Source organism: Culex quinquefasciatus, chromosome 3 (assembly GCF_015732765.1).
Source record: "Culex quinquefasciatus strain JHB chromosome 3, VPISU_Cqui_1.0_pri_paternal, whole genome shotgun sequence".
Taxonomy (NCBI): Eukaryota; Metazoa; Arthropoda; class Insecta; order Diptera; family Culicidae; genus Culex; species Culex quinquefasciatus.
In genome coordinates, this window is record NC_051863.1 from 25,072,410 (window position 1) to 25,085,588 (window position 13,179).

At 30.7% G+C, this 13,179-nt stretch overlaps 2 protein-coding genes and 1 pseudogene across 2 annotated transcripts; 2 read left to right on the plus strand and 1 right to left on the minus strand.

The window, feature by feature from the left end:
* Positions 1-508: 508 nt before the first annotated feature.
* LOC119768906 lies at positions 509-2,405 on the minus strand (annotated as a pseudogene).
* A 27-nt stretch (positions 2,406-2,432) lies between these two features.
* On the plus strand, positions 2,433-3,971 carry LOC6041941 (AP-2 complex subunit sigma). The gene is made up of 3 exons (XM_001851079.2): positions 2,433-2,666; positions 2,724-3,290; positions 3,352-3,971. The coding sequence occupies exons 1-2, from the start codon at positions 2,664-2,666 to the stop codon at positions 3,147-3,149; spliced, it is 429 nt and encodes a 142-aa protein (XP_001851131.1). The 5' UTR covers positions 2,433-2,663; the 3' UTR covers positions 3,150-3,290; positions 3,352-3,971.
* A 620-nt stretch (positions 3,972-4,591) lies between these two features.
* Positions 4,592-6,224, plus strand: LOC119770770. The gene is made up of 2 exons (XM_038266250.1): positions 4,592-5,153; positions 5,214-6,224. The coding sequence occupies exons 1-2, from the start codon at positions 4,669-4,671 to the stop codon at positions 6,067-6,069; spliced, it is 1,341 nt and encodes a 446-aa protein (XP_038122178.1). The 5' UTR covers positions 4,592-4,668; the 3' UTR covers positions 6,070-6,224.
* Positions 6,225-13,179: the final 6,955 nt, after the last annotated feature.

Genomic DNA, 13,179 nt, shown 5'->3' on the forward strand with positions numbered 1-13,179 from the left:
AACTTGTCCCGACACGAACGAAAAAAATCACTTTTCTGCACTTTTCTCGCGATTTCAACAATGACGCCAAGAAAATGCACTTCAGAAGTACGCGGTCACTTCTGACACCATGTTATATTCTCAAGAAATAAACTCGTCTATTCGTTAGCAAATCTTTATTCACGAACTTTACTCGACGACGGTCCGATTGAGAATCAGCCTGGGTGGCGTGTGTGAGAGTGTGGTGTCTGTGTATCAACGTGTGTGTGTGTGTGTGTGTCAACAAGGTGGTACGTAAACTACAGGGTGCTACCACAACACAGACACTTCCTCAAAGTGGCCTTCCGGTACAACGAATTACCTCGCGACGCAGTCCGCGCCAGGACAACTCCGTGTTGGGAACCACATCAAACGAACCGTCTTTCCGGTAAAGAATCTGCCCCAACGGTACAGTTCTGTGTATTTGGATGCTTCGACGAACTGTGCAACAGCATCTTGCCAATAACATAATATTTATGAATTTAATCATTAGATACTTGTCAAAATGTAGATAAAAATAGACAAAACCCTAAACAACCACTCTTATTACAAAAAAAGAAAACAATTTCGAAATCTAACCGAATGGGCAACAATAAATAAAGATTAATGGAGACGGTGTCCTCTGTTCAACGGAATGTAGCGGAATCAACCAGCGGCATCGTGCTCGTCACATTGGGCCAGATAAGTAGTAGTGGAAACGTTGCCGCCCTTGCCGGTCCAGTTAGTGTGCACAAACTTGACTTCTTGCCAAGCAGCTCGTACGTGTGCGCCCAAGGTAGTCCCGCTGGGCCTGCAGCAGATTCGCGGACAGTCGCTCCGAGAGGTAGCCATCGAAGAAGCCCAGCGCCGGGACATGACCGGCACTGGGACGACCTTACACCATCACTGCTGGTTCTTCACGATGGCGTTCTTAAAGAAGTTGTCCAGCAGCAGATGCGACATCGCCGGATTGCGCACGAACGAGTTGCGAATGTTTCCGAGGAAGACACTGCGGATGATGCAACCTCCACGCCACATCAACGCGATTCCATCGAAGTTCAGGTTCCAATTGTACTCGTTGACGGCCTTGCGGAGCAGCATAAAGCCATGGCCGTACGAGGCGATGTTGGCACAGTACTCGGCGCTGCGGATGTGCGTGAGGAACGTCTTACGGTCGGCAACGTTTAGCTTGGGGGACGGCCCGGCGATTTGCTTGCTAGCCTTGGCACGTTCCTCTTTTAGGGCGGACAGGCAACGCGCGAAGACGGCCTCGCCGATCACCGTAACCGAACGCCCTGGTGCAGAGCAACGATCGCCGTCCACTTGCCGATTCCCTTCTGGCCAGCCGTGTCCCGAATACGCTACATCAACCAGCAAAGCAAACTTAACCTAACAATAAAAACAACTGCACCAGAGTTTGACGTTGAAAAATGTCAAAAGCTCCCACACTGAAATAAATCTTCGTAATAATGATTAATACTGAGGTCCATACCATACGCACGATATCGAGTATGATACTGACTACATACACACTCTATACACACCTCAGTATCAGAAGTGATTTGCCCTTAGGGTAGAACCCTAGGATACACCTCGAAAGGCGTTGCGGGTTGGTTGTAACAGTATTCCTAATTCCAGTCTATGCTCACCAAGTCGTCATGGCCTAGTGGTTAGCATTTTTGCATACCAATCTAAAGGGCGGGGGATCGAACCCCGCCTCGAGCGACTTTGGTTTTTCGTTCATATTCATCAATTCAAATTTCTGTGTTCGTAACTTTCTCGTTGGGAGCAGATGGGAATCGAACCCAGAACCATTCGCTTACAAAGCAAACACCGTAACCAGTCAGCCACGGCCGCTCCTAGGTGTGTGGTCAAATTAAGCATAGAGATATCCACGCGCCAGAGTGTGTTAGTTTGTAACAAAATTTAACGCAGACTAAGGCAAATCGAGTAGAATGATTCGTCTGTCAAAATCAGCTGTGTTCTTTGTTATACCACGAGCACGTGGTAAACAGCTGGTTTTTACAGACGATTGATCTACTCGATTTGCCTATGTCTGCGTAAAAAAAGTGTAAATAAAATCAGCTGCTTGGAATTCAGCCAATCACAATCGTTCAAAACCAAAACAAAACTTCAAATACAAATACTAACACAGAATCATGGTGTGTGTGAGAGAAACCGTGCAGATCTCTATTTAATTTTTCGAGTAATTTTATAGCCTTTCCTCAGTGAGGTGAGAAAGGCAAAAAAAACTCTAGTCTAGAATTCTTTAATCTTAAAATCCAACTCAAATTTGAAGTTATTCAATAAAAATTTTATGTCTTCCCCGCCTCTCGGCGGGGCAAGGCTTTAGCAGATTAAAGCCGACAACTTTTTCTTTCCGTGCACCTTCGACGGATTATTTTCATTTCGCGCCGTCACGTTGGCAGCACGAAAGTGGGTGTCAACTCGCAAATCGCGCTGTCAGTCCGCGGGTCGAGTTGTCAATAATTTTTTTATCACTCATCTTCATCATCAAAGGAAGAGGAAAAATCTCCAAGGAAAAAGTTTGCTAATCAATTTCTGCGAGAAAGGTCGCCAGATTTCAAACAGGAAACCGGACACGGGATTTGGGGCGAGAGTTTGCTTGATTTGCTGGGGGTGAGAGCTCGTTTGGCGTTCTGAAAATGGTAGGTTTTTAATTGCAAGAGGGGACGAGAGTTTTGTTGATTTCGGTTTCTTCGTAGATCCGTTTCATCCTGATCCAGAACCGTGCGGGGAAGACCCGCCTGGCCAAGTGGTACATGAACTTTGACGACGACGAGAAGCAGAAGCTGATCGAGGAGGTGCACGCCGTGGTGACGGTCCGCGACGCCAAGCACACCAACTTTGTCGAGTTCCGGAACTTTAAGATCGTTTACCGGAGGTACGCCGGGCTGTACTTTTGCATCTGTGTGGACGTGAACGACAACAACCTGTGCTATCTGGAGGCGATCCACAACTTTGTCGAGGTGCTGAACGAGTACTTCCACAATGTGTGCGAGCTCGATTTGGTGTTTAACTTCTACAAGGTTTACACCGTCGTGGACGAGATGTTCCTGGCGGGTGAAATCCGGGAGACCTCGCAGACCAAGGTGCTAAAACAGCTGCTGACGCTCAACTCGCTCGAGTAGATTCTCTTCGGTAAAAAGAGGTTCTGCTTCGCATAAAATCATCCTGGTGTAATGACAATTATTTCCTTCGTATTTAAATATTATGCAATTTACTCTAAGTTCCGCGCGGGTACAGGACTATCCGTGATTGTTTTAAAGAAGGTATGAAGCTCTTCATAATAATCTGAATAAAATACTTCCTTCTTTCCTTAAACTTTTGCAGAATCGATGGTGACGACGAACAAAAAAAACCGTAGCTTGTAGGCTTCAACACAAAACCAAAAGTGTAAAAAGTGTGAATCTCACTCTCGCCGATGCTCGGCGGAATAAAGAAGAAGCTGCCATTTCATCGTAAACTCAAACAAGCGTACGGGTCCAAAGAGTTTGGAACATTTCAAATGCTTTCTATCAAATCGCGCTACACAAATTTTGCATTCCACGACTCAACTCAACTCAAAACAAGCAAAGAAACTGTGTCATAATTGAACGCGAAACGATTCAATAAGAGAGGAGAAACTACCAAAAAAAAAAAAATAATAATAATTCATTACAGGACAGTTTTGTTTGTTTCCGTATTTCGTGTGGCGTCAGTTGGTGTAGTTTAGCCAAACAAACAAACAAAACAAACAATGGTTCGGTGTAAAAACAATTCGCACGCAACAAATGGAACACAAGCGAAAAAATATGAAATTAATCGACGCGCATAAAGTTTAATCGAGTCCACCCCCCCTGATTGTAGCGTTAATATATTACAAAAAAAAAATTATTATTAATCGTAAATCTGATTATAAAGTGTAAAGATTACTAGAGAGAAGTAAAATAAAGTATATTATGCAATACAAATCGAGCGTTTTCGGTGCAACCGAAGAATATTTCTTTTTTATATTTTGATTTTAAAAATCCGTTATTTGCGTTACGTATTTAAAGAACGGTCTCTAAGGCCAACATTATTTAATGTTCAAAGTTTGAACTTCAAACTGTCGCAGCACGATCGAAACGCCTAACGGTAGGCAACCGAGCACCTCTCAAAATCAGATTGTCACAGCTGACTTCTGAGGACGCCGCGCGCCAGGAGCTTTCTTGCAGCTTGGACACGAACCAGATAAAGCAAAATAGGAAAGGCATGACAGGTTTACGAAAAGGGCGAAAATCAGTATTGGTTAAAAAAGTTTTAAGGTTTTTCGACATAGTTTTCAAGCACTGTTTAGTTACGGAGATGTGATTTATTTAAATAATGAATTTTGAGCGAACATTTTGCTTTAGAAGCGTCATGCTTTAGTTTCAAGGACAGAATTCATTAATTTAAAATTTGCGACATTTTAAAAATCTACTCTGGAAAGCTTTTTTTTTGTTTTGACAGTTTTTTCACGAACTACTTCAAGAATGTAAACAAGTTCAAGAAATTCAAAAATTCGTTTTTTTCGTATTTTTACAGTTTGTGCTGCGATTTAATTTGAATTTTCATCAAATTATTGAATTATTTAATCTGTTTGTGGTTAGTCTTACAAAACGACCGAATTTCTTCCAACCCGCGCGCGGCATGGAACCGATCAAACAACGTGCCCTCCCACCCTCTTCCTGCCAGCAACACCCGGAGCATCCGCTGGACCTGTTCTGCGTGACCTGCGACGCGCAAATCTGTGCCGAATGCCTCACGGGGTCGCCGACGCACCGCCGCCACATGATCGACAGCTTGCGCGTCATCCAGGACGAATCCACGCAACGGATGGAGTCGGTCGCCGGAACGTTCCGGGCGCTGGCCCTGGCCAACGACGAAAACTCCCGGATGCTGCAGTCGGTGCGGTCCTTTGAGTCGGACCTGCTGGGACAAATTGGCCGCCTGGTGCTGAACGCCCAGGAGTACGTGGCCGGTATCCACCAGAAGGTGGCCCAGCAGGAAGTGAGCTGGAAGAGCTATCTGGAGAAGCATGCGGCGGAGATGGTGCCGGGGGGTTCGGCGGAGGGTGGTGGACCGCCCAGTTTGGCGGTGGTCAAGAAGGAGGATTGTCCGAGCGAGAAGCAGCGGTATTTTGTGGGAATTGTCTTTGAAGATCTGTTTGATCTTAAATGGTTTCTATTTCACAGCCCGATTATTCCCGTGATCGACATGCGGCAAAGTGCTGTTAACCTGAAGAGCGACGCCCCCTGCAACGTGGTCATCAGCTACGAGTACGGCATCACCTGGAACATGCAGTTCACGCCGCAACAAGACTCGCACTGCGAACTCACCATCAGTTGTCGCACCGCCGAAGAGTGTCCCCAGTTCGAGGGAAACTTCCAGCTCCGGTTGGACGTAATCCGCCCAGAAGATCAGTCCGTGTTCACCATCCGTAAATCGCTGAAAGGTCTAACCATGCGTCGCTTCTTCGTGATCCCCACCCCGACCATGATCGACACAACGGAACTCGAAAACAAAGGATTCCTCTCGAAGGAAGGCAAAATGACCGTCCGCGTCGGAATCGGCCCGGAAGACGCCCAAACCGAACGCCACTGTCTCCTAACCGAACAGAAGCTCCTCCAGCAACGAATCGACACCCTCCAAGAGCAGCTCAAACGGTCCAACTTCACCATCGGAACGCTCTCCGTCGCGGACTATTTCGCCGAAACCGACGGCCAGTTCCACTCGAAGCCGGTTCTCACGCCAAACGGGAGCCGCTGGACGCTCCGCCTGAAGCTGAACCAAGGCGGCAACAACTCGAACCGAACGCACGTCGGCGTCCAGATCGTCAAGTGTGGCCCGAACTCGACCAAGCACGAGTTTTTCGTCGAGCTGGTGCATGGAACGCGCGCGGGGATCTCGCTTCGGCTGGCCGGTTCCGGGCTGGTGGACGCCGTCGAGGAGCCGCGGTTCATCGAGAAGAAGCGACTGGAAGAGGAGTTTCTGGTGGACGGGAAGCGGCTGGAGATGGGATTTGGCGTGCGCGAGTGGGTTGATGACTAGGGAGGCGGGGTAAGTGTTGTGGCGTAACGGAGAGCTGAATTTCATAAAATTTATTGGGAGTTGGTGTTTTTGGTTTGACTGCATTTCATCCATGTGTGGCTTAAGATGATATCTTTAAAGGACTCGTAAAATTAGATACGAGATAACAAATAAAAGAAGGTTTGATTAAATATCTGGTTTGCTTTTTACAATGTTGACCAATTATTTATTTAAAAGAAGCAAAAATTGAAAAAAACTGTGTTTTAGGATTAAATTGCTTTAATGCTTCAATTGATTAAAGCTTTATTAAAATCAAACCAAACAATTCTTAAATTCTTAATTTCTTAAATTCCTAAATTCTTAAATTCCTAAATTCCTAAATTCCTAAATTCCTAAATTCCTAAATTCTTAAATTCTTAAATTCTTAAATTCTTAAATTCTTAAATTCTTAAATTCTTAAATTCTTAAATTTTTAAATTCTTAAATTCTTAAATTTTTAAATTCTTAAATTCTTAAATTCTTAAATTCTTAAATTCTTAAATTCTTAAATTCTTAAATTCTTAAATTCTTAAATTCTTAAATTCTTAAATTCTTAAATTCTTAAATTCTTAAATTCTTTAAAATTCTTAAATTCTTAAATTCTTAAATTCTTAAATTCTTAAATTCTTAAATTCTTAAATTCTTAAATTCTTAAATTCTTAAATTCTTAAATTCTTAAATTCTTAAATTCTTAAATTCTTAAATTCTTAAATTCTTAAATTCTTAAATTCTTAAATTCTTAAATTCTTAAATTCTAAATTCTTAAATTCTTAAATTCTTAAATTCTTAAATTCTTAATTCTTAAATTCTTAAATTCTTAAATTCTTAAATTCTTAAATTCTTAAATTCTTAAATTCTTAAATTCTTAAATTCTTAAATTCTAAAATTCTTAAATTCTAAAATTCTAAAATTCTAAAATTCTAAAATTCTAAAATTCTAAAATTCTAAAATTCTTAAATTCTTAAATTCTTAAATTCTTAAATTCTTAAATTCTTAAATTCTTAAATTCTTAAATTCTTAAATTCTTAAATTCTTAAATTCTTAAATTCTTAAATTCTTAAATTCTTAAATTCTTAAATTCTTAAATTCTTAAATTCTTAAATTCTTAAATTCTTAAATTCTTAAATTCTTAAATTCTTAAATTCTTAAATTCTTAAATTCTTAAATTCTTAAATTCTTAAATTCTTAAATTCTTAAATTCTAAATTCTTAAATTCTTAAATTCTTAAATTCTTAAATTCTTAAATTCTTAAATTCTTAAATTCTTAAATTCTTAAATTCTTAAATTCTTAAATTCTTAAATTCTTAAATTCTTAAATTCTTAAATTCTTAAATTCTTAAATTCTTAAATTCTTAAATTCTTAAATCTTTTTTCTTAAAATCTTTTATTTTTAAATTCTAAATTCTTAAATTCTTAAATTCTTAAATTCTTAAATTCTTAAATTCTTAAATTCTTAAATTCTTAAATTCTTAAATTCTTAAATTCTTAAATTCTTAAATTCTTAAATTCTTAAATTCTTAAATTCTTAAATTCTTAAATTCTTAAATTCTTAAATTCTTAAATTCTTAAATTCTTAAATTCTTAAATTCTTAAATTCTTAAATTCTTAAATTCTTAAATTCTTAAATTCTTAAATTCTTAATTTCTTAAATTCTTAAATTCTTAAATTCTTAAATTCTTAAATTCTTAAATTCTTGATTCTTAAATTCTTAAATTCTTAATTCTTAAATTCTTAAATTCTTAAATTCTTAAATTCTTAAATTCTTAAATTCTTAAATTCTTAAATTCTTAAATTCTTAAATTCTTAAATTCTTAAATTCTTAAATTCTTAAATTTAAATTCTTAAATTCTTAAATTCTTAAATTCTTAAATTCTTAAATTCTTAAATTCTAAATTCTTAAATTCTTAAATTCTTAAATTCTTAAATTCTTAAATTCTTAAATTCTTAAATTCTTAAATTCTTAAATTCTTAAATTCTTAAATTCTTAAATTCTTAAATTCTTAAATTCTTAAATTCTTAAATTTAAATTCTTAAATTCTTAAATTCTTAAATTCTTAAATTCTTAAATTCTTAAATTCTTAAATTCTTAAATTCTTAAATTCTTAAATTCTTAAATTCTTAAATTTTAATTCTTAAATTCTTAAATTCTTAAATTCTTAAATTCTTAAATTCTTAAATTCTTAAATTCTTAAATTCTTAAATTCTTAAATTCTTAAATTCTTAAATTCTTAAATTCTTAAATTCTTAAATTCTTAAATTCTTAAATTCTTAAATTCTTAAATTCTTAAATTCTTAAATTCTTAAATTCTTAAATTCTTAAATTCTTAAATTCTTAAATTCTTAAATTCTTAAATTCTTAAATTCTTAAATTCTTAAATTCTTAAATTCTTAAATTCTTAAATTCTTAAATTCTTAAATTCTTAAATTCTTAAATTCTTAAATTCTTAAATTCTTAAATTCTTATTTAAATTCTTAAATTCTTAAATTCTTAAATTCTTAAATTCTTAAATTCTTAAATTCTTAAATTCTTAAATTCTTAAATTCTTAAATTCTTAAATTCTTAAATTTTAAATTCTTAAATTCTTAAATTCTTAAATTCTTAAATTTCTTAAATTCTTAAATTCTTAAATTCTTAAATTCTTAAATTCTTAAATTCTTAAATTCTTAAATTCTTAAGTTCTTAAATTCTTAAATTCTTAAATTCTTAAATTCTTAAATTCTTAAATTCTTAAATTCTTAAATTCTAAATTAAATTCAAATTCTAAATTCTTAAATTTATAATTCAAATTCTAAATTTAAAATTCTAATTCTAAAATTCTAAAATTCTAAAATTCTAAAATTCTAAATTCAAAATTCAAATTCTAAAATTCTAAATTAAATTAAAATTCTAAATTCTAAATTCTAAAATTCTAATTCTAAAATTCTTAAATTAAATTTCAAAATTAAATTCAAAATTCTAAAATTTAAAATTCTAAATTAAATTAAAATTCTAAAATTAAATTCTAAAATTCTAAAATTAAAATTCTAAATTCTAAATTCTAAAATTCTAAAATTCTAAAATTCTTAAATTCTTAAATTCTTAAATTCTTAAATTCTTAAATTCTTAAATTCTTAAATTCTTAAATTCTTAAATTCTTAAATTCTTAAATTCTTAAATTCTTAATTCTTAAATTCTTAAATTCTTAAATTCTTAAATTCTTAAATTCTTAAATTCTTAAATTCTTAAATTCTTAAATTCTTAAATTCTTAAATTCTTAAATTCTTAAATTCTTAAATTCTTAAATTCTTAAATTCTTAAATTCTTAAATTCTTAAATTCTTAAATTCTTAAATTCTTAAATTCTTAAATTCTTAAATTCTTAAATTCTTAAATTCTTAAATTCTTAAATTCTAAATTCTTAAATTCTTAAATTCTTAAATTCTTAATTCTTAAATTCTTAAATTCTTAAATTCTTAAATTCTTAAATTCTTAAATTCTTAAATTCTTAAATTCTTAAATTCAAATTCTTAAATTCTTAAATTCTTAAATTCTTAAATTCTTAAATTCTTAAATTTAAATTCAAATTCTTAATTCTTAAATTCTTAAATTCTTAAATTCTTAAATTCTTAAATTCTTAAATTCTTAAATTCTTAAATTCTAAATTCTTAAATTCTTAAATTCTTAAATTCTTAAATTCTTAAATTCTTAAATTCTTAAATTCTTAAATTCTTAAATTTAAATTCTTAAATTCTTAAATTCTTAAATTCTTAAATTCTTAAATTCTTAAATTCTTAATTCTTAAATTCTTAAATTCTTAAATTCTTAAATTCTTAAATTCTTAAATTCTTAAATTCTTAAATTCTTAAATTCTTAAATTCTTAAATTCTTAAATTCTTAAATTCTTAAATTCTTAAATTCTTAAATTCTTAAATTCTTAAATTAAATTCTTAAATTCTTAAATTCTTAAATTCTTAAATTCTTAAATTCTTAAATTCTTAAATTCTTAAATTCTTAAATTCTTAAATTCTTAAATTCTTAAATTCTTAAATTCTTAAATTCTTAAATTCTTAAATTCTTAAATTCTTAAATTCTTAAATTCTTAAATTCTTAAATTCTTAAATTCTTAAATTCTTAAATTCTTAAATTCTTAAATTCTTAAATTCTTAAATTCTTAAATTCTTAAATTCTTAAATTCTTAAATTCTTAAATTCTTAAATTCTTAAATTCTTAAATTCTTAAATTCTTAAATTCTTAAATTCTTAAATTCTTAAATTCTTAAATTCTTAAATTCTTAAATTCTTAAATTCTTAAATTCTTAAATTCTTAAATTCTTAAATTCTTAAATTCTTAAATTCTTAAATTCTTAAATTCTTAAACTCTTAAATTCTTAAATTCTTAAATTCTTAAATTCTTAAATTCTTAAATTCTTAAATTCTTAAATTCTTAAATTTTTAAATTCTTAAATTCTTAAATTCTTAAATTCTTAAATTCTTAAATTCCTCAATTCTTAAATTATTAAATTCTTAAATTCTTAAATTCTTAAATTCTTAAATTCTTAAATTCTTAAATTCTTAAATTCTTGAGTTCTTAAATTCTTAGATTCTTAAATTCTTAAATTCTTAAATTCTTAAATTCTTAATTCTTGAATTCTTAAATTCTTAAATTCTTAAATTCTTAAGTTCTTAAATTCTTAAATTCTTAAATTCTTAAATTCTTAAATTCTTAATTCTTAAATTCTTAAATTCTTAGATTCTTAAATTCTTAAATTCTTAAATTCTTAAATTCTTAAATTCTTAAATTCTTAAATTCTTAAATTCTTAAATTCTTAAATTCTTAAATTCTTAAATTCTTAAATTCTTAAATTCTTAAATTCTTAAATTCTTAAATTCTTAAATTCTTAAATTCTTAAATTCTTAAATTCTTAAATTCTTAAATTCTTAAATTCTTAAATTCTTAAATTCAAATTCTTAAATTCTTAAATTCTTAAATTCTTAAATTCTTAAATTCTTAAATTCTTAAATTCTTAAATTCTTAAATTCTTAAATTCTTAAATTCTTAAATTCTTAAATTCTTAAATTCTTAAATTCTTAAATTCTTAAATTCTTAAATTCTTAAATTCTTAAATTCTTAAATTCTTAAATTCTTAAATTCTTAAATTCTTAAATTCTTAAATTCTTAAATTCTTAAATTCTTAAATTCTTAAATTCTTAAATTCTTAAATTCTTAAATTCTTAAATTCTTAAATTCTTAAATTCTTAAATTCTTAAATTCTTAAATTCTTAAATTCTTAAATTCTTAAATTCTTAAATTCTTAAATTCTTAAATTCTTAAATTCTTAAATTCTTAAATTCTTAAATTCTTAAATTCTTAAATTCTTAAATTCTTAAATTCTTAAATTCTTAAATTCTTAAATTCTTAAATTCTTAAATTCTTAAATTCTTAAATTCTTAAATTCTTAAATTCTTAAATTCTTAAATTCTTAAATTCTTAAATTCTTAAATTCTTAAACTCTTAAATTCTTAAATTCTTAAATTCTTAAATTCTTAAATTCTTAAATTCTTAAATTCTTAAATTTTTAAATTCTTAAATTCTTAAATTCTTAAATTCTTAAATTCTTAAATTCCTCAATTCTTAAATTATTAAATTCTTAAATTCTTAAATTCTTAAATTCTTAAATTCTTGAATTCTTAAATTCTTAAATTCTTAAATTTCTAAATTCTTAAATTCCTAAATTCTTAAATTCTTAAATTCTTAAATTCTTAAATTCTTAAATTCTTAAATTCTTAAATTCTTAAATTCTTAAATTCTTAAATTCTTAAATTCTTAAATTCTTAAATTCTTAAATTCTTAAATTCTTAAATTCTTAAATTCTTAAATTCTTAAATTCTTAAATTCTTAAATTCTTAAATTCTTAAATTCTTAAATTCTTAAATTCTTAAATTCTTAAATTCTTAAATTCTTAAATTCTTAAATTCTTAAATTCCTAAATTCTTAAATTCTCAAATTCTTCGCAAATCAAAACAGAAAAAATATTAAAAATCGGTTTTTTTTTTGCAAAAAAGAAACAGTTTATAAAAAAAGCATTTGAAAAAATGAAGCATTTAAAAAAATCAAAAAAATATAAGAAATTTTATTTTTTAGTTATCAAATAATCGAGCAAAATCTTCAAATTCTAACCCTCAAATTTTAATTCTACATGTTATAAAATTTCCCAAAATTCTAAAAATGTTCAACTCTAAAATTGCAGAAGTGATCTGGAAAAAAACCTGCTGCCAGTAGGTATTGTACTGTTTTGGCGTTTGCTTGGAGATTTAAAAAGTTAGGTTATGTTAAGGACATATTAGGCTACGACAAACAAACAAACTTTTCGTCGGTTTACCAGTTTTCCTGCTCTGTTTGTTTGCCTGCTTTGTTTGTTTGCAGAAACTTCAGCCCGCATACATTTTGTCTTGTTTGCGAGTTTGCCGCAAACTGTCAAATACAGAAAAGTATACGAGTTTGTTTGTTTGCTGTAGTGTAATAGCTTCTTTAGTTTACTGCCTGCAAAAACAATTTGTAACGATACGGCCAGAAAAATGTGACTTTCAAAAGGAAATTAATCTGCAAATCGTCATTTTGAGCCAAATTAAGTTAAGAACGCCATTTTGTGCATCTCACAATGTCACATCTTTTGACCTTCACAGATCCCCAAAATTCGATTTCAATCCTGAGATATTCAATGAAAACCAAAAAAGCTTCGAAAATTTTTGTCACTTTTCATATTAAAGTAATTTCAATCTTGTCGTGCTATCTTGTCACTCCCTGAAAATTGATCTAAGTGTGACAAAAGGCCAAAGGGATTTCAGGTCAGAATGCGTTTGACGCACGTATAAGTAAGACTACATTTGTAAACATTTGTAATTATAACTCGGGACTCCAGCAATCAACTTCAACCAAACTTCGGGACAATGGACAGAATGGTCAGCCAAACAAAACGTGTTTGTTATTGTTTACATTGCGTGCTCTCGTTTTTGTTTATTCAAGGTCAAACATTAAAACGCGTTTTTCTCGGAACGTCAAAATGGCGGGTGCGACAAGATAGCACGACGACGTCGAAATGGCAAACCTTATAGA

Bases quoted from the DNA above. Each gene is read 5' to 3' on its own strand.
- LOC119770770 (XM_038266250.1), top strand. From the start codon at position 4,669: ATGGAACCGATCAAACAACGTGCCCTCCCACCCTCTTCCTGCCAGCAA. The intron at 5,154-5,213 runs GTATTTTGTGGG...TCTATTTCACAG, and splicing joins TGTCCGAGCGAGAAGCAGCG to CCCGATTATTCCCGTGATCG.